Raw genomic sequence first — 24,558 nt, forward strand, 5'->3', positions numbered from 1 at the left:
GAAGCCTAAATCTCACTTCCTCTTCTCAGATCAGATTGCCTCTCTACACGAGAAAGACTGAAATGGGATCATCTAACTCCCTCAGTGAACTCACTGCAGCTTCAAGAGGTTCCTGCAGTGGCAGCTCTGACAGAGCATCAGCTAGAGGTCCCCAGCACACTTGGGCAGTCTGGAGAGCCTGTTCTAACTGTTAGTAACGTGGTGATAAATCCCTTCCCTTTGCGGCAGGCTGGAACCCGCCTCCTTCTGACTGGCACTGAAGGGAAGTAATGAAACCCCGTTACTAGCATGAACCGGACTGGACTGCACGGAGGACTTGTGATTATTTAGAGCTGTTTCTTGCGTAACCATGGAGTCAGAGGCACCGTTGCTATGTTTCCAATACAACTGTGAGGTCTGAAACATGACCTCAGGGAAAGGCAGAGCCGTCTAACAGGAAGCAGGCTGCAGACAACTTGTCCACATCAGGCGGCATCAGAGATACAAGAGCTTAGCTTGAATGCCATGCCAGCTCCGAGGTTGCACCAAGATAAAAACTGTAAGGTAGCAGAGCTGCAGGAAGGCGAGGCACACTGACATCCCTGGAGGCCTTCAATTTGCTTTTCATTAGGTCTAAATGATCGCGGGGACTGTGATTACTAAGGTAACCCCCCAGGGGCCAAATTTATTGGCTACATCATTGCTATAAAAATTAAATTTCTATACGAAACATCAGTCACCTATTCATGGCACAGGCTGTTTAACATGTTTGTTTGTTTAATGAGAAATGTTTTGAGGGCGGGGGAGGTAGAAGAGGGTATTGGGAGGACAAGCAGTGACGGAAGGAGGCTTGCCTTGGGATGGTGAACACCCATGCAATATAATTATATACCTGAAACCTACATAATTTTATTAATTAATGTCACCCCAACAAATGTAAGAAAAAAGAAATGTTTCCCTGCCAAAACCAGTTTGGCTCAGTGGATAGTGTCGGTCTGTGAACTGAGGGGTCCCAGGTTCGATTCCTGGTCAAGGGCATGTACCTTGGTTGCCGGCACAGCCCCCAGTGCATCGATGTTTCTAGCTCTTTCCCTCTCCCTTCCTCTCTGTAAAAAATCAATAAAATATATTTTAAAAAAAGAAAAATGTTTCATTATGTTTCTACCTAAAAACGCCACTCACCTACCCAGGCACTGAGCTTTTTGTTTGCTTCGTTAGAAGTGGTTCACGTGGGTGTGTGTCCTGGAAGCCGCTCAGAAATGAAATCAATAAGAGTCTCCCCGGCCCAGGTGCGAGCAAAACACATAATTCACATTCCCAACTCAACCCCCCGAGGCACTGTTAGAAGGGAGGACAAGGAAGAGCTTAAGACGGCACTTAGAAAAGGTCACCTGGTTTGGTAGACAAGGCAACCATGACCTTCAAAAACAGACCCAGAGAAAGAGAAGCAGCGATCAGACTCTCAAACCTCAGAGGGAAGGTAGGGGAGGGTGGGGGTCAGGGACAGAGAGCAACCAAAGGACTTGTGTGCATGCCTATGGGCCAGCCAGTGGCCATGGACAACAGGGGGGTGGGGGCATAAGTGGGGAGGAATTTGGGATGGGAATGGGGGGATGAGGACAATTATGCGATACCTTAATCAATAAAATTAAAAAAAAAAAAAAAAGACAGGATGTTCATGAGAGTCACCATGGGGGGACAGTAGGAGGTGATCGGGGCTGGGTCTCTTGAGAATGCTGGCAGCGACAGGAAGGAGAGAACAGTCCTTTCCTAGACACGTGAGGAGATAAAGAAGACATTTCTTCCAGGAAGGCGACCCTCGTGACCAGTTTTTGAGAACTGGAAAATGCGTTAATGCTATGTAACACCTTTCGAGACTCGTTTCACTATTGGCGTGGTGAAAGAAGTTCTCGGAAAAGAAGGAAAATCTCGGCTTAACATCCTGGGTACGTTCCTGAATTTTTTAAAAAGCTGCTTAAGCTGCGTGGGCCGGTGTGGCTCAGTGGATAGAGCATCAAGCCTGGCACTGAAGGGGACCAAGTTCGACTCCAATCAAGGGCACATGCCTTGGTTGAGGGCTAGATCCCTGGTTCGGACACGTGCAAAAGGCAACCAATTGATGTGTCTCTCTCACACAGATGTTTCTCTCTCTCTCTCTCTCTCTCTCTCTCTCTCTCTCTCTCTCTCTCCCCCCCCCCCTTCCAACTCTCTCTAAAAAAAAAAAAAAATAATGGGAAAATATCTTCAAGTGAGGATTCACGGGGGGGGAAAAATTGCTTTGATGGTATATTGAAATTTATGCAGATTAATGATATTCTTTAATTAGTGTTACGTGCTAGCAATCTGGCTTTGAATTATATTTGGGCTAAGAATTCCTAGCTGCTAGCCTCATATTATTGTAACATGTCTATTGCCTTCTTTGCTCCTAATAGGAGGATCTATTTAGGAAAATACAATGAAGGTTTTTCCAAAATCAGCCACATGCCCGCATGTCAGCCTTACCTGGTGACCGAACATCCGATGCTCTCTCTGGCCCGACTCCAGGTCCTCTTCCGAAAGGGACACCAGGGAGTCGCCCCGCTCCTCGCCCCCGAAGGGGTGCCTGAGCTCCTTGGCGTTGGCGGGGTTTCCTTCCAGAGACGAGGACGGCGTGCTCCCGACACCGGCTCCTCCCGCCAAGCCTTCCAGGCTGAAACTGAACACAGAGCACGGGGGTCACTCACCCATCGCCGAATCTCAGGAAGAAAGATACCCTTTAGTGGTATCTCTCGCGTATGCTATGTCCATGCCACGCATCAAGGCCGTGCACCGGGGCCCGGCACAGACACGCACCGCCTCCCTGCCCCGCGCAGGCAGGCGTGGCGTGCCGGGAGAGGGCACTGCGTGTAGACTTGCTTACCTCCTTCCACTGTTCAAGTACTGGACCATCTGAGGTCATTTTCTCAAGATTCTTTTTCAATAGATCATATTGACAGACTAGACCGAATCTTTCATTGACGTGTTTTCCCTTGACCTTTGCCGGAATCTGACTCTGCGAATGCCAAAATAACCAGATGGCACGCATCGAGAATGAGCGTAAGTAACCCCGGATGGCAAAGGCGACTCTCAGAGGTGCCACCGAGACCGTTAGGTGGACCTTCCTAAAGGCACGTTCAACCCCGTCTGGCTGAGCCCTACGGCTTCACAGGGAGGCATCCACCCAAGTGCCACTCCGGAGCGTTCTCGCTGGTGAGCTCCTGGCCACACAACTGCTCCCCGCGACTGTTAGCTGCAGACAGGCCCACAGGGCGCCCCAAAAACAGAAGCTGAAAGCCAATGAGTCCAAGAGTCCTAATTGTTTTGTCCTGAGTGATTGAGGGGGTGGCGCGGGGGGTGGGGAGGAGGGCAAAGTCAGGGTTTGGCATCCAAAATGGGACCCCTGGAGTGAAGAATTCTGCGGTTTGCAGAGTGAAAAGCACTTTGTAGAAGCAGGTGGCTGCAGGGAAGGTCAGACCCTCCCGTCCTCGGGTTTGAAGCCGGAGTGGCCCACATCTGTCCCAGCGACAGAGGACGCTGCTTCAAATAAGCAGCTGGACTGTGTTTGAAGGGAGACTGGAGCTGTTTAGTTCCTTCTGCTCAAACTGCACAGTTAATTGCTACAAATAACTCACAAACGCCAGTCCAGAAAGGCTTCTATTTGCTTTTTTTGTTTCACAAATTTACTTACTCCGAATTGGAACCATATGCCTCTGTTTTCTCTAGGGGGGTAAGTGAAACAATGAGTTTTGTTTTCCTTATTTCCATCTGACAATAGAAGTCATGACTAACTCCGAGGACGAGTAACGTCTCTGGTAAAAGCCACTTCTTAATACTGGGAATGAGAAGACAGGGCTAATGAAGAAGAAATTTAGTCTCCTATTGTGAGGGATTTGGAAAGCCTGAGAAAGCCAGACCCATGCTTCCCACGAAACTTAACCCCGTAAATGTTTCAGAAATAAAATCTGGCTACTACTCAGTAAAGAGAAGAACATGAACCTCGGAGTCCGAATTTGGGGTCTAAAAGGATGGGTGGGAGGTGGTGTCTGTCAGGCAGTGGGAATTCCTAGGGTCTGGGAATGAGGGGAGACCAAAACACAGAGAGACGTGGGCAAGCGCACATGGAGACACGTCTGCAGAAGACACCAAATCACAGCCTCTTGAGTCAAACGGGATGTGCCCCCCAACCGGGTTAGCGACACCGAGAGCAAGGCCACGGGACAGTGCGCGCACAGCCGAAGCAGGCCGCAGACGCCAGCCAGCCAGGGAAGCCAGGCCAAGCCAAAGCCCACGCGCCACGCTCTGGTCCCCCGTGGGGCTGGACACGGAACGATACCATACCTTCGGTAATTAAAGTCGGCACTCAGGGCAGCAGAGCACTGCACGCCAGAGGGACACCAGCTCATACTGGGGATGACATCAGTGACAGAAAATAGAGACGGAGGGAGGAGAGACGAGGCGGGGACGGGGTGATGGGTTTAAAAAGAAAGGGCGTAGTTAGAGACAGGTGGATTTATCTGAACATCCAAAAAACTAGAAACGCAACATTTTTCTTAGAAAGAGGCCAGAACAGAAACCAGGGAATCTACACACTGTTCTATTGATGCCCATCGACAGGATGTGATCGCGTGAGTTCTTTGCAGGGGGACCAAGCCAATGTGAAACCCGTTACTTCTAGGGAAGCCTGAAGACAACAGCCCACCCTGCTGGCCGCCTGCCATTGGGGGTGTTTCAGCCTCCGTAACTGGGGACGGTCTCTGATCTCCCCCCAGCATCTCCAGGCCTTAACTAAAAGGAACAGTGACAGACTACACTGCGGGGGCAGCTCACTGAGTGAGTCACCCATGTTTTTCATGTGTTTCCAGTAAGGATCCATCTAAACCAGACGATTTATAAATCTTGCAGAATAAGGAAACTTAGTCAAGACACACGTCCGTCTTCAAACCCTACTCTAGGGGGCTCTTAGTTGCTAACGTTAAAGCATATAACAATGGTCGCATTTCCTCGCATTTTAATAATAAAGGGATTCTTTTTTTAAAAGAATGTTCTTTTTTTAAAAAGTACATCTTTATTGATTTTAGAGAGGAAGGGAGTAGGAGAGAGAGAGAAATGCCTCAAAACATTGCTGTAACTGTTCTGTTTTGTTATTTAGTTGTTGTTGTTGTTAATCTCTTACTGTGCTTAAGTTATAAATTAAACTTTATCATAGGTCCATATGGAAAAAACAGTATATATATATAGGGTTTGGTACTATCTACTGTGGGTCTTGGTACTTATTCCCCGTGGAAAAGGGAGCACCTACTATATATACACCTAGTAACTTTCTTTGATTGACAAATGGGGGTTTTTGAGAGAGGAGAGGAGGAAAATATAAGAGGTACCCCATGGCCCTTTTAAAAGTAAAAATCTTTCATATAAATATAATTTTTAAATACTTTCCATTGAAAAACACTCTACATCAGATTAAAATGATAGTACAAAGGCCCCCAGGGCAGAAGCAGGAAGTGGACATACACAGCTGGGCACACCACTAGCCTGAAGAGCAAGGTCAGATTGACTGGTAACTCACTAGCATAAGGAGAAGTGAATTTCCATGTGGTTTTCAAGCAAACACGAGACTCAGATTCCTTAAAATTGATAACTAAATTGTAAACCTCCACGCTGGTAATAAAGAGGCATATTACAGCTAAAGAACTAACTTAATAATAACACGATGTGGTTAATCAGAAACTGAGCATACGTTACCAGGTTATAAATTACGTATATCATTTTCTTATATAGAAATAATCTCTTTCTACAGATTTAAACATCCCTTTCCTCTCAGAAATGGTACATGAGAGACTGGGATGAAATGGAAAATGAAGAGGACGGATAGCCACAGGCAGACAGACAGAGGGACATGCTTTCCCAGGAGCCCAGAAGCTGCAGATGGTCCTACAGCAGCAGGAACCCGGCCCTGCCAACAGCAGCAAACACCTCCGCAGAGAAGGGCATTTCTGAGAGCATCTAATGTTCCCGATTCCCCAGGTGGTGGTGAAGGGGGAAAGGGGAGAGGGGAAGCGGGGGAGGGGTACATTTACTGGTTCTTGGGCTTTGTTTTCAAAATAGAAAGTCCTAGGTTTAGCCGAGACCGGTGTGGCTCAGTGGATAGAGTGCCGGCCTGCGGACCAAAGGGTCCCGGGTTCGATTCCGGTCAAGGGCATGTACCTTGGTTGCGGGCACATCCCCAGTAGGGGGGTATGCAAGAGTCAGCTGATCGATGATTCTCTCTCATCGATGTTTCTATCTCTCTATCCCTCTCTCTTCCTCTCTGTAAAAAGAAAAAAAATCAATAAAATATATTTTTTTTAAAATTAAAAAAAAAAGTCCTAGGTTTAAAAAAAAATCCCTATTCCTCTCCCCCATTTAAAAAAAATATATATATTGTTTACTGTTGGCATTACAGATATCTCTTTTAATACTTGTTGGAATGTTTCCGTTTTACTAGTGAAGGCTTCATACCAAACCTAAAAGTTTGCCTCGGCTTCTTCCCAGAGTGTGACTCAGGGTGAGGCTGTCGCCGAGTGGCCGGGACGGCTGGAGCCATTTGCCAATTTGGCCGGCGCCCAGCAGCTTGCCATCTTCCAGGGTTTTCAAGCGGGTGGCTTCAGTGAGTTTCGGTTAGAGGGCTTCCATAGGAAGCCCGGCGTGACTTATGACCCGTTCCTCTGAACAAAAACTTCGCCAGAGCCATGGTTATCTGAGATCCATGAGAATATTCGTATTGGAGCTCAGTTTTGCACTTAACTCTGGAGCGGAAGGGAGCAGCCACTTAAAGACACAGTGGGAAAGATCACCCTTTGTCTGCTTCCCGCAAACACTCTCAGCTAATGCTAACAATACCTCTTTGTGCCCGGCTGGCGTGGCTCGGTGGTGGAGGGTTGACCCATGACCCAGGAAAAGTCACGGTGCAATTCCCAGAGTCAGGGCATATGCCTGGGTTGCGGGCTCCATCCCCAAAAGGGGGCATGCGGGAAGCAGCCAATCAATGACCCTCTCACATCATTGATGTTTCTATCTCTCTTGCCCTCTCCCTTCCTCTCTGAAATCAATCAATAAATGAAATTTTTTTTTAAAAAAAGTGTTGAAAATATTTTAGGGCCTTCATTTAATACTTTTAAGCTTTGTATTAAGCAGGTATTTCTGGTTCTTCTCCATCCCCACCCTTCTCTTTTGGAAAGGAAAAAAAAACCCTATTTCTCCCTCGGATCCACTGGAGGCACAATGCCAACATGTTCTCAAACTGCTCTGGAGAAAGTTGGGGAGGAATCTGGGGTTATTATCAAAACCCCAGATTCAATAAACCATTTCCTATGGAATAGGCATCAACAGTTGAGTTCCTGTATTCTATTTGCCTGAAGCAGACGTGACATTATTTGAAAGCAGCTGTTTAACCGTGGAGTAAGCAGAGTAACGAGATGCTGGTTAGTACACACTCAGAGGCAACATGGTTAGTCCAACGAGTGAGTGAACTCTGTACCTTCTCCTATGAATGGGAGGTCTCCTGACAACATCCCCAAGAACTCGCATTGAACTGAAAATGAATGGTGGGAGAGGTCAGTGGTGAGATGGAACAAAATGGACACAGACACATGAGACACACAGACATCATGCCAGGAAGAGCTACAATCCCCAAGGAGAAGCAGCACCGGAAGGAAAGATGATGGAAAATGGAATGAGAAAAGCATCGGACCCCAAGGGGCCTGGCCGCTCCTGTGGAGGGCTAACTTTGCTCCCTCTTTGCTCCAAGGAATTAATCAGATTGCAAGAGGTTTACTAAATTAAAAAACTAAAAGGATAGGGAGAAACAAAGGCCGTTCAAAACTTACAAAGGGTTTTCTTAACACTTAAAATTGCAGGCTTCCCTGTGTGCAGGCAATCCTAGGAGCATTATCACACTAATTAAAAGTGATACTCCATCCCATTATCTCTGAGATAGTGGGGCAGTGATGCTGAGCAATCCTTAATGCTAAGCTCCAATAGGAGAGTCTCATTAACAGGCTGAAATAGAAATGATTTAGGGGATAGGGTCTTCTCTTAGCTCAATCAAAGGATCACGATGCAACCCTGGGCAAATCATTGAATCTAAGCTTCCATTTCCTCATCTGAGCTGACTGATCCATAAAGTCCCACCCCGGCTCTGAAGTCAAGGTCACAGCAAAGGATCCACAGTGGGTTATAAAGAAAAGTGACTTAGCAGAAACCGGTTGGGCTCGGTGGATAGAGCATCGGCCTGAGGACTGAAAGGTCCCAGGTTCGATTCCGGTCAAGGGCATGTAACCTGGTTGCGGGCACATCCCCAGTAGGGGGTGTGCAGAAGGCAGCTAGCTGATCAATGTCTCTAACTCTCTACTCCTCTCTCTTCCTCTCTGTAAAAAAATCAATAAAATATATATTTTTTAAATGATTTATATATAAAGCAAACACTCATTTCTTGGCACTGTTGTCATCTAAGACAAGAATATCTGGCTGTAAGAATATTTCCCTACACCTTGTTTTCTATTGTGTGAATGCTTTAATGAAAAAATAAAATAAAAGTAAAGGTACAGCATGAATGCAGCTAAAAAGAAAAGCTTTCAGAAATTGCTTTCTATGTAATTTAGGTATTCCATCTTTCACCCCTGAAACCCCCAAAGCAGAAATCCTCAACAACAAACACACGAACAGACTAACCCCGCAGCCTGGCCCCTCACCTGCGGTGGTTCATCTCCGCGTCGCTGGCTGCGTTCTTGCCGGGCCCCCAGCTGTGCCTCCGGAAGGGGGACAGGGAGCGCATGGAGCTCCTCAGCACCGAGCAGCTGGCCGGCACCTCGGTGATGCTGTCCATCTCCTCCTCCTCCATGTCCCCGGAGCCGGCGGGTTCGCTCTCGCTCTCCCGCCCCTCCGCGCCCGCCCCGTGGCTGTACAAGCCGTCCAGGGACTGCTGGTCTCGGGACCTGTGCAGAGCCGGCATCTGGGGGAGGGACACGTCGCTGCCGTGCGAGGAGTGCCGGTCCAGGGAGGCCGTGTCGTCGGTGGAAGAGCTGGATCCGGTGACATCGCAGACGGACTGCTCTTCCTCGGGCTGCAATGGGGAGGAAGAGGAAGCAGATGCGGTTGAGGAGCAGAACCAAGAAGACAGCCTGCTATTCCCGATCGAGCCGGTGGCTTCATGGCGGGTAGGATGGGCAGGATCGCAGCTGGCTTCAGCAGCGACTTCTTTTTGAAAGCGTGACCACAGCTGGATTAAATGGCCCCCAGGAAAGGGATGGCCCAGGGTCTATGCTCTTTCTGACCTCTTATTTTCAAGCAAACACGAGACTCAGATTCTTTAAAATTGTCAACTTAACTTTAAATCTCCAAGCTGTTAATAAAGAGGCATATGACATCCAAATACCCAACTTATTAATAACACGATGTGGTTTTGCCGGGACCGGTTTGGCTCAATGGATAGAGCGTCGGCTTGGAGACTGAAAGGTCCCGGGTTCGATTCCGGTCAAGGGCATGTACCTTGGTTGCGGGCATATCCCCAGTAGGGGGTGTGCAAGAGGCAGCTGATTGATGACTCTCTCTCATCAATGTTTCTAGCTCGCTCTCTCTCTCTCTCTCCCTTCCTCTCTGTACAGAATCAATAAAATATATTTAAAAATAAATAAATAAATAAATAACATGATGTGATTTATCAGTAGCTGAGCATACATTGCCAAATTATAAATTATATATGTAATTTCATTGTAGAGAAATAACCTCCTTCTACAGATTGAAACATCCCTCTCCTCTCGGAAATGGTACGTGAGAGACTGGGATGAAATGGAAGATGAAGAGGATGGATAGCCATAGGCAGACGGACAGAGGGACCGCCAGACTAGACTAGAAGCCCATTAACTGACCCTTTCTAACTCAGGTCACCGGTCGGTGTGGCTCAGTGGTTTAGCACTGATCTAGGAACCAAGAGATCACTGGGTTGGACTGCCGGTCAGGGCTCCTGCCTGGGTTGCAGACTCGATCCCCAGTAGGGGCTGTGCAGGAGGCAGCCGACTGATGACGTTTCTCTTTCACTGATGTTTCTAGCTCTCCATCTCTGCCCCTTCCTCCCTCTAAAATCAATAAAAATATAGACTTTACAAAAAAGAAAGAACGAAAGAGAAATCTATGCTTTTTTTCTCACTTCACTGAGAACTGGCTGAGTATTATCAGAGCAGTAGAGTTTTTTATAAAGTGATGGGGCCGGGATGGGAGAACAAACACGAAGCTCATAACACTCACCCAGAAGTCACGTTACTAGGCAGGAGGCAGACTGAATGGGATCACAGAGTCTGAGACAAACAGGGTAGCCGTTACAGGGGCCTGTGAGGCCAGTCACACTGCCGGCTGCAGGAAGTGACCTAACGCACGGACGGCATGGTTTGCATTAAAGATGTCGCAACGGCTCTCCCACAGATTGCCTTTCAGACGAGGGAGGCGGGGAGGGCTGGAGCCTGGGAAGGAACTGGGGGACAGCCTGCCGGGGCGAGCACACATGGGGGTGACCACCGAGAAAGACTTTTAAGTAGTAGATGGGCCGTGTGCCACGGCTGCGCTCCTATGTAAATCAGTGGCTATTAAAGCAGGTGTCAGGAGACAAAATAAACAAATTGTAGAGTCGGGTCTGGGAATAAACCTCAATTCTGTTGCCAGCAGAGTCATTCTGGGGAAACATGACCCATCGGAGCCTCTATGTCCTCAGGACTCGGAGCGTAAAACCACCCGCCATACAGCGTTGCTGGGATCATGAAATGAGATCACACATTTTTTTAAAAATTCAGTGCCGAGTGAATAGCATGTACTCTGTAAATGTCAGTCTGCCTTTCTCCATTCTGTCCATATGCAAAGTCTTGATAATGCTAGGGAAAACATTTGTCACAAAACCTCTCATGGGCACAAGAGAGAGAACCCACAGGCCTCCGAAGAGGCCACTGGGCATCCCAGTGCCAGCAGGGCCAGCCGAGAAGTTCACGCCCTCCTGCCTTCCTGAGGGCGCAGCTGTGAAACCAGGGAAGACAATTTGGGGAGTAAAAATGGTATCACGGGGTCGTGACATCCAGGAGGTCACGGATGAATTCCCGGTCAGGGCGCATGCCTGGGTTGTGGGCTCCGTCCCCGGTGTGGGGCATGCAGGAGGCAGGTGACCAGGAATCGAACCCTGACCTCATGGTTCCTAGGTTGATGCTCAACCACTGAGCCATGCCGGCCAGGCAAATCTCCATGCTACTATCATAACTTTTCGATGGCACCACCACATGGGCCTGGAGAATGTATCTACCCACTGGCACTGCTCCCGTCACTGCCCAAAGTCACCAGGAACTGTCTCACAGATGCCTTCACAGCTGCCTCGCCTGCCCCTCCCCGTCGCTGCTAAGACAGCCTTCTGCGGGCACAGAGCTGGCTGCCCGTGCCGACTCTGCTGGGGGAAAGGCCTCTAGGTTTCTTAGGAAACACAGCAGAACACGATGCAACTAGGAGCAAAAAAAGGAAGCCCCCTCCACCCTCCTGGAGGGCCTCAAATTATAAGCAAAACACGAGGTGATTCGTGTGCTGCTGGGCTGGGCTTTTCGCTGAGGAAGCCTGGGCTCCCTAGCAGAGATCTAGAAAGTTCCAAATAAGCCGCTTGACATCACCCAGCTCCACAGGGAGCTCCAGGCCTGAGCACATTAATCAGCATGACTCTGTGGTTGGTTTACACATGACATCATGCAGCCTTCCTGCCCGCGGACAAGTACTCGCTGTCATCTGACTCCATCTGCTTCCAGTGCTTGCAGTGATGCCGCAGAAAACAGAGGGGCCAATGCCTTGTTCGAAGCCCCCGGGGACCTGGTGCTCCTTCTCCGAGGGACCCCAACCCTGCTCCGCAGGGACCACGGCAGAGCCAGCGAGAGGCCGAGAGGCGGTACCTTGGAGAAGACGATGCTGTCCACGTCCTCGCTGGGTGAGTGGAAGAGGTCGGAGTCGCTCCCGGATTCTCTTTTAAGGTCACCCCGGGTGGGGGCACACTCCCTTCCCAGCCCGGCATCCAGGAAGTTCTCGCATTCTGGGAAAAAAAAAGAGACGGATTCAATCAATACGTTAAAATGACCATTTCTTTCCTTCCAGCGGTCAGACTGGGGGTTTGGAGCTTCACCGTACGGGGCGGCCGAGCAATGGGCCGAGCCTCCAGTGGGGCCCAGAGGTACAGCACTGACTATAAACCAGGAGGTCACAGTGCCATTTCCAGGCAAGGGCACATGCCTGGGTTTCGGGCTCCATCCCCAGTAGGAGGTGTGCATGAGGCAGCCGATCAATGATTCTCTCTCATCACTGATGTTTCTCTCTCACCCTCTCCCTTTGTCTCTGAAATAAAATAAAAAATTAAAAAAAAAAATCAGGGGTCTTCTGGAGTACCCTGAGACACACACACACACTGGGTGGAGCAGTGGGTGCGAGCTTTCCACTCCTTCCCCTTCCACACATGGAAAAATCAAAGGCCCTGTCCCGCGGCCGAGGGAAAATGGGGGGCTGGCCAGGATGAGAGAGGCTGTCCCAGCCCCTGTGCTGAGCCGGGCTGTCCAGCTGGCAGCCGATCGCGCACGTCCCAGCCCCGGACTGGAAAGCGCTGGCCTGGCCATTCTAATGGAAAAGCCACAGAGGGACGTGGGCAGCCCCCCCACCCCCCCCCAGCGACGCCTCCCCCAGAACAGAGCTCCGACCGAGGGGACCGCTGACGAAGGCGGGGAGCGTCGCCGTGGGAGATGCCGGTGCCCGCTGCTGGACCGGAGGGGGCAAAGCAGGAAACGGGGCGACAGGATAGGGAAGGACTTAAGCCGCTATGGAACCCCACGAATGGAGGGAGGGAGGGTTCAATGTAAGACTATGCAATACAACTACAGCCGGATGGTTTCTAGAAAAGCCCGTAAATGACGCCGCCGCCATAGTTTTCAGAGCAGGTTATTAGAATTTGGAAAGGTAAACAGGAGTTTTGGGGGGTAACGTAGACTCAAGAGGCCAGAATGGAATCGGCCAGTGTTTCGTGGCAGCTGCAGGGACAGGCAATGGGTTACAGATGGCACCGTGGCATCCGGATGGCACCCGGTGATGCTGGGGAGGTCAGGGACAATTGGGCACAATGACAGGAGGGAACGTGCCTTTGTCACCAGGTAAACAGCAGGGACTCCAGCTAGCCACAGCCACGGGCTGTGTTATTATGATACCAAGCCAGGCTATAAGCACATCACACCCTCGTGTGTTGTTGCTGAGACCTTCTGAGCGCTTAGGGAAAGACTCATTCCCTGACAACGCTTCCAGAGCTTACGGTTCTGATTGGCTGGCCGCACAGGGGAGCGACCAAAGGAGCTTTGACAGAATGATGCCCAGGCCACACCCCAGAGCAAGTGAATCAGATACTCTTTTTTTTTTTTTTTTTTTCTAATTTCCATTCTGGAATGTGAAGCTGTTTTCAATTACAGTTGACATAAAATATCATATTCTTTCCACGTGTACAACACGGGGATCTGATATTTATGTTCCTTACAAAGCGATCACCATGAGACTCTAGTAGCCATCGGTGGCGGTACGTTATTGCGGTGTCACTGACCGCGTTCCCTATGCTGTCCGTGACACCCCGTGACCTACTTACGTTGTAACTGTAAGGTTCCACCTCTCCATCCCCTTCGCCTTTTTGCCCGTGCGCCCATTGCTGAACCCTGCCAAGACACTTCCAATGTGTAGCTAAGAGTGAGAGCCACAAGACTTAGTCCTTCACACCATATATTTATAGTTTACTGTTCTCAGACATTTCATTATGCTACTGTATGTCAAGCTAAGGAAGAACAGATCTCTAAATCAAACGACCTGGGGTGGGCGGGGAACCGTGGCTCTGGAACAGGTGCATTGTGGGCACAGGCACTCGAGCAAAGCGGGAGCGGGACCCTGCTTACCTGGGCTCTGCGTGGGCGCCAGGAGGGGGGCTGCGTCAGCACACGGCTCAATCGCGCACCAGCTTTCCCGGTTTATCTGGAAGGGAAAAAGCAGGCCGAGTGTCAGACAGTGGGGCCAGGCGGGATGCTTTTCCAGCTGTTGCAAGTGCATCCTCTGCTCCATCACTCCCATCTTTTTCTTTAAAAATGGACTGCAGCCGAGACCGGTTTGGCTCAATGGATAGAGCGTCGGCTTGGGGACTGAAGGGTCCCGGGTTCGATTCCGGTCAAGGGCATGTACCTTGGTTGCGGGCATATCCCCAGTAGGGGGTGTGCAAGAGGCAGCTGATCGATGACTCTCTCTCATCGATGTTTCTAACTCTCTATCTCTCTCCCTTCCTCTCTGTACAAAATCAATAAAATATATTAAATAAATAAATAAAAATGGACTGCAAAGTGGGCAAAATTATTTTAAGGAAAAAAATACCTTTGCACAATACACACAAGGCAATCGATAATTAATGCTCTGGGGAGATTTTTGATAAAACTTAGGCATGTAAGTCATTTCTATTAAATCTAATAGAACTTTTAAGTTACCGTTAGCGATTTTAACACACCTCTCTCCGCAATTGCTAAAACAAGTAGACATAAAATCCGTAAGGATGCAGAAAACCGGAAAGACCGTATCAACCAATGTGACCTAGCAATCCCACCGAGCACTTCCGGCAATAACAACAGAACACAGTCTTTGGAGTGTGCATGGGAGATAGATCATATTCTGCAGAAATCAATGCACAGAAAAGAGAGAAACAATAAAATAAATAAAAATCAAAGAGGTGATTGCCTTGAAAAGATCAATGATTTTGATAAAACTCTAGCGAGGCCGAGCAAGAACAAAAGTTACAAATTACCAGTATCAGACATTAAAGGGGGACATTATCACAGAACCTACAGACACTGAAAAGATAACAAAGAAATACCATGGGCGACTTGACTGCATGTCACTACAACCCAGATTAGAGACCTGGTCCTTAGACGTGTTTGAGGAGCGTAGAAGCCCCAAGGAATGAAAGCATGGCTCTGAGTACATACATGTAGCACATATGTTGTCATGTTAGTCTCCTTTCCAAGAGGTGGCCTCTGAGGCTGGGGTTTTACATGAACAAAGAAGCCAGTTCTTTGAACTATCAGCGCCCTTCTTAGCCGGCTCTGAGTCTGATGGCCAAGTTCGGATTAGGAGACCCAACAGGAAGAAACAATAGCGTTGAGACCACTAATAATTTGAGTTTTAAGAGAAAAACAAAGATGATAGATGGTGATGATCCCTCTCTCCAGATTTCCAGATTTTTCCCTGATGGAATCTGTTAGCCATTAGGGCTGGCAACAGACTGACTGGGCCGAAGAAGGAAGAGTTCAAGATTATTCACCAATTTTTGAGCAAGTAGTAGTTCAAAATGAGGAAAACAGAAACTTGGCCATGAGATGGCCGTAACTTTTGGAGGGATCAGTCGCCAAAACAGAGTTCCTGGCTCTGGCCACATTCACGAGTCTCTAAATAAAAAAACAAAGTTAGTCTTCTGTCCATTTCGTCCTCGTGACAAAAAGATCACGGCCGGCCGCTGCAGGTAGTCTCAACACCCGGAGTTCCGGTGCCACGTGGGTAAGAGACACTGCTTCCAAAGAAATGCCAGAACCCTCGCCCCAACCCCGCCTGGGACCCCTGGCGATTGCGTAAGCCACGCCCACACCGAGTTCCCATCAGTCTGAAAATAGAGCTGTACATATTTTCGGCGCGGAGGGAGCTGGCTTTTGTTTCTGGCAGCGCGTCTGCTACTGTTTATATCCGAGCATCCTCATAACACGGCCCACGGTTACGCCCTGCCTTCCCAGCCCCTGCCCGCACTGACTTCCTCTGCAGGCGTCTCAGGAGATGCAGCCAGAGTCCAGCTCGGAACAAAAGGAAGCAGAGCCCACCATCCGGACAGCGGAGCCAACACCTGAGTCAGTGCTTTCAGGGAATCGGACCGTCACGGGGCAGCTCCCGTATCTCTCATTTAAGACCATGTGCGAGTCTCTCAGAGCAAGCCAGCTTTCCAAGCATGTGCATTTCTCTGGAAAATCACACTGGCGTTAAGGACAAACCACTCCTTTGGCGTTGGCTGGGAGGTCAAGAGGCCTGCGAACATCATGAGTAGGGAGAAGGGGACGGACCCCCGTAAACCACTCTCATCCAGTGCGTACAAAACATGGTTGCAAATCTTTCCACCAGCCATCCGAAACTCTGAATTACTAGCTACGAGGTGTTAATCACCAGCTAGAGTATGCTCATCAAACACATGAGAAAACGGTGCCCCGAATTATAGCAGAACAGAAATGGCCCCCGGACTACATCGGTTCAATCACCATTTAACCCTCGGTTCTGACCCTCTTCATTCTGGGATGCTAGTTCTGCCAAGTTTCTGATCCTTGCTATCCTCTTGTGTTAAGAATGGCCTCAGGAGCTGAAACCGGTGTGGCTCTGTGGATAGAGCGTCGGCCTGCGGACTGAAGGGGCCCAGGTTCGATTCCGGTCAAGGGCATATGCCTTGGTTGCAGGCACATCCCCGGTAGGGAGTGTGCAAGAGGCAGCTGATCAGTGATTCTCTCTCGTCGATGTTTCTAACTCTCTCTCTCTCTCTTCCTCTCTGTAAAAAAATCAATAAAATATATATATATTTTTAAAAATGTATGATGTTCCTGCGAGACTGAGACCTATCTCCCCTTCCTCTTGTCATTCTCCCTCCCTCTCCCTACCCCGCCACGCCCCGCTCCCAGACATGTCAAAGGATGGAGAGTCAAGCATATAGAGGTCCCAAACACTAGGCTCTCCCGAGCATCTGAGGACAAACGTTTTAAAACATGGGTGTGATTTCATAAAGGAAATCCCATTTCAGAGAAACTAAAACGAATATTGTCTTGGAGCAACTTCCAAATGCCAGGTGACCGGCTGCTTCCAGGCTAGGCCCAGCAGGTCAGAGCACCACCTGGTAGTGAGGACAGAGGGACGATGTCACCATCACACTCCCGTACCAGCCCCTGTGGATTCTTCTGGGCCCATTATTCGTCTCAATGGACCAATGAAACAATGGGGGTGCCTCAAGCAATGGACTAGCTTGGTAAATCAATTGCCCCGATTTCCTGGACGGGGCAATGCATTACCGCTTTGCCTGGACTTCCCAGCCCCGTTCTCACACAGGTTTAGGAACGAAGGTTCCGGTCGGCATCCCTGAGCCACTTGGGAGGCTTCCAACTTCCCCTGTTTTTGCCAGAACTTCCAATAAGCACTCCCATAAGTCACCCAATATTCCCAGACTCCCCACTTCTGCCTGGAGGAGCCCTTGCTAATTTTAGATCCCAGGATGCCTTCTGTGAGCAATTAGCCATCCGGAGGCTCCGCCCCCATCCTGCTTAGACACCTCACACTGAGCAAACAAACACCGCCATCAGCAGTCTGGGCCAGACCTGAAAAACAGTCAGTCCGGCCAAAGGACCCCCTTGCCACCTGGCAAACACACTGATTGGAAAACCTTTCAGAGTTGGGAGTGAAGAGGTGGCAGGAGCAGCAGAAAAGGCTGAGACAAAAGACAGACAGATGTGGAGACAGAAGCAGCCCAGGGAGAGATGCCCAGACAGATGGGGCCGGGTGGGCGGTGAGGGAGGAGGGACAGACAGACATCGCAGGAAAGAGCAACGCTCAGGAGGAATCTCTCCCCTGGAGATTTTCAATAGCAGGTTCTCCTGGGAGTAAGAATGCATTCTGAAGCAGATACAGTGATGTTTAAACAATAAGTGGCTCACTGCTCATTCTCCATCCCACTGCTTTTGTTCACATAGTCCTTTATTTTATTAATCCTCACCCAAGGATATTCATCACATTGATTTTTTTAATTTTAGAAAGAGTGGAAGGGAGGGGGAGAGACAGACAGAGAGAGAGAGAAACATTGATGTGAGAATGAGAAAGACGCATCGATTGGTTACCTCCCACGCTCACGGGAGGGTTACCTGGCAACTGAGGTACATCACTTTGACCGGAATTAAACCCGGGACCCTTCAAGTTCCCAGGCCGACGCAAAACCAGCTCAGCTAGGACCAGATATCCCCTTAAGAACCCTAAAATCGCTGAAACCGGTTTGGCTCAGTGGATAGAGCGTCGGCCTGCGGACTGAAAGGTCCCGGGTTCGATTCCGGTCAAGGGCACGTACCTTGGTTGCGGGCACATCCCCAGTAGAGGATGAGATTCTCTCTCATCGATGTTTCTAACTCCCTATCCTACTCCCTTCCTCTGTGTAAAAAAAAAAAAATCAATACAATATATATATATATTTTAAAAATCCTAAAATTGCCAACTGGACGCCCCCCCCCCCGCGCGCAATACACACGCGCGCACACACACACGCAATGCTCACACAAATCCTCAGCCCTTCTCGCTGCAGGCGCCGCCATGGGAATCCAGAGGACAGAGCCCGGGTGGCCTTACCTTCAGCAATACCACGTCCACCGTCCTGTCCACCTTGGAGATGTCACACAGGCTGTAGCGCCGCTTGTGCCGCTCATACATCCTGCCCGGCGCGGGAGAGAGGAGCAGAGTCTTTGTGCCCGGGGAACTTGGGGGGCAGGCACCCTCTGCCAGTCCAGAGTTCCAGGCTCCTCCCCGGGAGCTGCAGGGGTCCGGGCCTGCCAGACAGCGCCCCGAGCAGAGCCCTCACAGGGGCAAACACAAATTCAACAGGAACCCGGCGGAATCCTGTTCCTTGCCCTGACCCAGAACTCTCTGACAACTTCGGAGCGCTGGGATAATGAGTTTATCATTCATAATCTAAACAACGCGTGCCTCCCTCCCGGGGCTATACTTTATGCGGATCTTGGCTGAAGGAGAAGCCCGCGCCGTTTCCATCGCTGGCGATAACTCCGGCAGGAAAACTAAGAATGAACCGGCTGAGCATAATGGCCGACGCACGTGGGGGAAGAGACCAGCGCAAGCAATCAAAATCCGGGGTGTACTTTGTCAGAAGAAGAGAGAAAAAGGGGAGACGATGCTATTGCAAAAGGATGGCATCAAAAAAAAAAAATCCCATTAAATTGTTCTTGCTTTAAAGAGAGAGAGAGAGAGAGAGAGAGAGAGAGAGAGAGAGAGAGAGAAGGGGGGGGAATAAAAATGTTCTTTACGGAAGAGAAAAGCAGACGCTTGGAGAGCTTGTCTGGAGCAGAGAGTCTTCCAGGTCCGTGTCTGCTCCCGGGCTGCAGGGCTGGGTTCTGATTTAAGTTGAAAATATGTAATGACAGCAGAGCAGAAGGAGGAAAAGGCTCCTCCTTCTCCCTCCCCCCCTCCCACCCGGCCCCCTTTAGGGCGCTGGCCCTGCCCAAGCCCAGCACAACCCCCCTTCTCCTTGCTCACAGGGACGTCAGGACTTGCCCTTTCACAGCCTCAGAGGCTTGCAAACCTAATTGCAGTGGTGGCAGCTGATTCACCCGGCAAGGAAAGAGAGAAAAACAAGGCTTCCTTCTCCCGCTGCTTCCTCCTCCTCCTCTTCCTCCTCCTCCTCCTCCTCCTCCTCCTCCTCGTCTGTCTGTCCCCTCGGAGCCAGCTCTGTCCGGTGGCCCAGATGCTTTGATGTCGGAGCAGGAGGGTAATGAAGGGAGGGGGATGTCACCCTGACCACTACCAGCAAGCATGTGCGACACACGGATCTCTCCACCGAGTCCCAAAAACTGAAACTAGCCGAGGCGCACGCCGGAGCAGCTCCCTGCCAAACGCAAACCGGTGATTTCACGGGAGAAAAATGTGAGCCAAGCACTGCAGGGCTGTTTCTCTAGGGTTCAGAAGTGGCCACTAAGGTGTCCGAGGAGGTTTAACAATCACCAAGAGTTCAGCTTCGTATTTTTTTTTATGTGTTGAGGGGGTTGATGGACAGAAGGGGGCTTCCAAGAGAATGAGAGAGGAGAGCAGGGCAATGAATGGGGACGTGTGTCAGCGCTCTTTGTGACGGAGGAAGTCACCTGGCCCGGGCTTCTCAGCCCTCAGGGAGCCCCGTGCAGCCCCGGGCTCGGCTGCTACCGCTCCTGCCTGTTTGTTACAGTTTGAGACCCCACTGGCCGCACCCTTTGGAACATTCTCGGGGCCAGACCTCTTCCAGAATCCACTCTCTCACTCCAGACATTCCCTCACTGAGGTTGAAAATGCTTGGGGGGGAAAGAGGAGGAAAGGAGGAGGAGCTGGGGGAAGGAAAGGGAGAAAGAGGGAAGGAAGAAAGAAGAAAGACTTGTCTCCGGGGGCGTTGGCCTGATTTCCCTCAACTGGCCAGGTGACCGGTAGGGTGTGAATGAGGGGGTTCGAATGCCACAACAGCGAGGAGGAAGAAGAGAGACTGAACACCATGGGTATGGCGAGCAGAGCTGGAGACGGGGTTTTTCAGGAACTGTATGTACAGGGAGGAGACATCTGATGAGTCATCTTTTCCCCAGGCCAGGCATTCACTTGCTAACTGGCTCAAAGGACAGGGCGGCGGCTGGTGGGCTATAATGCAAACATTCTCCACCTCCGTGCTAACTCACAGCTGCAGCCACTCCGAGCCCCGACCCCCAGCCCCACTACCTCGGGGAGCAGCCAGCCTCCCTCCCTCCCCACGTGCCCAGGGAGCCTTGGCCCTGGGACAGTCCTAATACGGACAGTGGACTAGCGGCGCTGCTCACCCCAGTGACAATGGGAACCAGTGGGAACGCGATGACTGGGGAAAGATGACAAGCTGTAAATAAGATTTCTGCTCAGGCTTTCTACCGAAAGGATGGGAACCTGGTCAGCAACTCACGGACACTTTGAAACTATGTGACCTACAGCACCAACTGAGAGATCCTTTTAGGCTTTGGTGTATGGAAAATGTAGTCATTTATCATCTTTTCTGCACGAGCTTCCGCCAAGCTGTCATTCAGCGCCCATTCCCCTCCCCGTCCGCACACGGAGCTGCCTCCCCTCTGTCCTCGATATGGTTTATTCCTCTCGGCCGCTCCCTTCTGTTTTAATTAGATCCGAATGTTTCCTGCTTCCAAGGTTCCCAGGCATCTCTCTCGGGACCAGATGCTTCAATCACAATAAGGCCTTTCTACCTCAGCCTCTTCTATGGACACCAATGTACATGATCTAGACCACATGTGTCAAACACAAGGCCCGCGGGCCAAATCCGTCCCGCCAGGCCTTGCAATGTGGCCCGCACCGCGCTGTCATCACTGCACTCCGCTGCGTTTCCATCACAATGACAGTTTATGACTGTTCAGTAAACCATTCGGCCCGCGATTTAGGCTGGATTTTAGATTTTGGCCCCTTCTCTGATTGAGTTCGACACCCCTAATCTATACGGATCTAACAGCTATTTTGTGCCGTGCAGTGAAGGCAAACCAAATAAATAACAAGGCTTGTCCTCCAGAAGTTTATATAATTAGAAAGGAATCTGCTTCGAAATAATATAATTATCCAAAACGGCCCAGATTGCTGTTTTGAGACATATAGACGAAACTTTTTAATTTCTAACTGTCTGCTGGCTGTATGCTACCCACTGCGAATGGGGACTTCTCACTTTTTCTGGACACATACGTGTGTTTCAATGATTTGGACCCCTCTTTGCGTATTCCGTTCCTTCTTGGAGCAGAAACGGCCTGGGTGGGGAAGAGTCTATTTTCCTCTCCCCTCTGGATCGGATCAGCACTCCCCAACGGGAGACAGACTCCGCAGCCCTGTGCTTTTTGCCGCTGATGCGACAATTCCAAGTTTTTATCGAAAACATCTGGACCCGCGGAACAGTTATTCTGTTATAGAATTTTGAAACGCAGCAACCAATCCCTTCAAATCCAAACCGGAGCCGAGAGTTACAAATGTTCGTTCTCAGGCTGTTCCCTCTTTTCCTTTAATTTTGAGAACTGGTCACTATGGAATAACCTAGAGATTATTTACAATAGTAGTTATTTACAAAATTAATTACACCTCCTTCTCTCTGTGTCCTTCTGTCCGCAACAAGGGCTTCCAAATGCCTCAACGGAAGAACCAGTGCTTTTAGTCTGCTCAGACCACAGGCCCGACTTGTGTTCTTAAAATTCCAGAAAATGAAGAATAACAATATTGTATGCATTAGAATGTTTAGCAATTCTGTTCGAGAACTAAATTTCCTCCTGGTTTGTTCAACGACAAGATCTAACCCCTTACCCGGATTATTTAACCTCCCTAAAGGGCACCTCTGTTTGGCCCCCTTTGTTCCAGTTGGGGCAGAGTCCCAAAGAGGGCTCTACGCTAAGGCGCCACCTAGTGGACGTGCTGAGGATCCAAACAGAACGCTCAAGGCCGGTCAACAGAGCAGCGGCATATGACCGGGCCTTGCTTAAGTGACTCATCAGTGACTCATATAGTCTCCGCAGGAACGCCAGCAGGTAGGGTGAAAACCCAGGTTCTTTCCACTCTGGGGTGTGCCATTATCTCCCTTAGCAACCTGAAACAATCGCTCCGACTCCCTGCACTTAGGTTTCCAAAAACTGAAAAATGAGAGGGTAGGGACACGGTGGCATACTTGAAATTCCTTCTTGATCTGATACCATTGGTCTGAGACTAAGAAGTATTTATCACCCGCCATACAGCTAGCTCACAGGAACTGAGAAATTTGCTCAAACCCTGGGGTAGAAAGCATGCAGTGTTTTCTTGCACAATTATACCTGCCCCCTCCACTTTTCACGTGAAACGGGAAGGAAGGAAAGCTCTCCCCTTTGGGGAACAATTTACATTAATCTGTGATTTCATTAACCCCAACCAACATGTGACTCCGTCTGACTTGCACACTTGGCCGAATTTACTAGAATACAGGTGAAACAGCCTCCACTTGAGCAACTCCAGGCTGCTTAGAACAGTCTGCTTGGCATATGGCGTTCGGTGCTTACAGGAGGGAGGAGGACATGGCTTACAGAGCCTGCAAAGCCACTGTTTCCATCTCGGCTTTCCTTTTTCCTCTCAGCGTAGATGTTCAAGCGCTGCTGGCCCTGGCGTTTTCTCTGACCGCAAGATTAAAAGAGTGAAAGGAGAAGAGAGAGGAAGGCCTAAAGGGTGAGCAACCAACTACTCTTTTCAAACCAGTCGTAGACAGCAGCAAGCCACTCCATTGCTCTAACCCTCGAGGGCAGTGGTCCTCAACCTTCCTAATGCCTCAACCCTATTATACAGCTCCTCCTGATGTGGTGGCCCCCAACCATAACATTATTTTCGTTGCTACTTCATCACTGTAATTTTGCTACTGTTATGAATCATAATGTAAATATCTGTGTTTTCTGATGGTCTCAGGCTCTACAGCAGCGTTTCTCAACCTAGGACCGTCGGAAAGCACAGATACTTACATTACGATTGGGAGCTAACGATGGCAAAAAGGAATTGAGATGGGAGAATATCAGGAAAGACAAAGCTTTAAAAAGGTCTCTTCGCAAACATGTGCTCCGGTCTCCTGGAATGAGCCCCCAAATGTTAAGCTTTATTAAAATGACCAACTGGGTGGTGAAATTAAAGGAGGGAGGAGGGAGAAAGGGAGACAGCAGAATCATAATCTCAGGAGGAAAAGCAGCGACGGGATCCTTTCACGTCTAGGAAAGGGCTCCGGGGGGCAGTGGTCGGCAAACTGCGGCTCCCGAGCCACAGTTCGCCGCTCTGTTGACTAATGAGTTTGCCGACCACGGTCCTGGGGCAACAACATTCATTCGTAACAACATCAGTGAGCCTTCCTGCTTCTCAGGTGCGTCCACATGTACTCTTACACGTTCTCCTCATAAAAAACCTGTGAGGTAAACGTCACTGTCACACGCAGAGTCTAATCCCAGGGCACAGCTCGTAAAACGAGTCTGCGTTAAACTGAGTTCGGTAAATCTTTCCTTCCACCAAATGTCCTTTTTCAAAATGTATTTTTGTTTATTTCAGAGAGGAAGGGAGAGGGAGAGAGAAGTACTAATGAGCTGCCTCCTGCACGTTCCCCTCCTGGGGATCGAACCCGCAACCCAGACATGTGCCCTGCCTGACTGGGAACTGAACCGTGACCTCCCGGTTTGTAGGTCAGAGCTCAACCACTGAGCCATGCTGGCCAGGCATGGAACAGTAGTTCTTTAAAAAGATCAACAACATGGACCAGGACCGCAGATGGAAGAGTCCGACTTGGGAAAAGAAGAAGAAAAGAAAAAAAAAGCCTCTTCGTTTGAGGCAAAAGGAAAGAAGTAATAAAAGGCAGATATTTATAGGTTATTTTCCTGGCCCATCCCCAAGTGCCCGATTTGGACGGGACTCCTGGTGCCCTGAACCATCCCCGCCAGAAGCCGGAACAGCGGGGAGCACTGGGCTAAAGAGCACCGAGCTGCGTCGAGCAGGACTCTGGGAGACAAGCCCACGGCAGGACCACCTCTGCGGCCTTTCCTCACCTCTCCTCGGACCTCCCCTACGATGCTCAGCCCGGGCCCCCGCACCAGGCCGCCTCCGGGCGGGTGCTCCCGCCCTGAGCACTCCAGTCACACCGGAAGCAGCCAGGTCAGTCCCCATAGCTAGCTGGGCATCGGTTACACAAGGCTCCTGAGC

At 49.9% G+C, this 24,558-nt stretch overlaps 1 protein-coding gene across 5 annotated transcripts in view; it reads right to left on the reverse strand.

Annotated features, from left to right (window-relative positions):
* AKAP13 (A-kinase anchoring protein 13) overlaps window positions 1–24,558 on the reverse strand; it is a 149,397-nt gene that overhangs the window by 37,034 nt on the left and 87,805 nt on the right. For 2 of the 5 annotated variants that reach the window (XM_045572005.1, XM_045572004.1), the window contains exons 9-14: window positions 13,962–14,037; window positions 11,943–12,079; window positions 8,727–9,097; window positions 7,514–7,567; window positions 4,336–4,401; window positions 2,482–2,674 (exon numbers count right to left, since the gene is read on the reverse strand). In XM_045572005.1, coding sequence (XP_045427961.1) covers window positions 2,482–2,674; window positions 4,336–4,401; window positions 7,514–7,567; window positions 8,727–9,097; window positions 11,943–12,079; window positions 13,962–14,037 — 897 coding nt within the window. Of the gene's footprint in view, window positions 1–2,481; window positions 2,675–4,335; window positions 4,402–7,513; window positions 7,568–8,726; window positions 9,098–11,942; window positions 12,080–13,961; window positions 14,038–18,456; window positions 19,034–24,558 lie in introns of those variants that run through there. The other 3 variants (XM_036411775.2, XM_045572006.1, XM_036411776.2) reach the window with 3 other exon arrangements.

Source organism: Pipistrellus kuhlii, unplaced genomic scaffold (genome assembly GCF_014108245.1).
Source record: "Pipistrellus kuhlii isolate mPipKuh1 unplaced genomic scaffold, mPipKuh1.p scaffold_m20_p_42, whole genome shotgun sequence".
NCBI lineage: Eukaryota > Metazoa > Chordata > Mammalia > Chiroptera > Vespertilionidae > Pipistrellus > Pipistrellus kuhlii.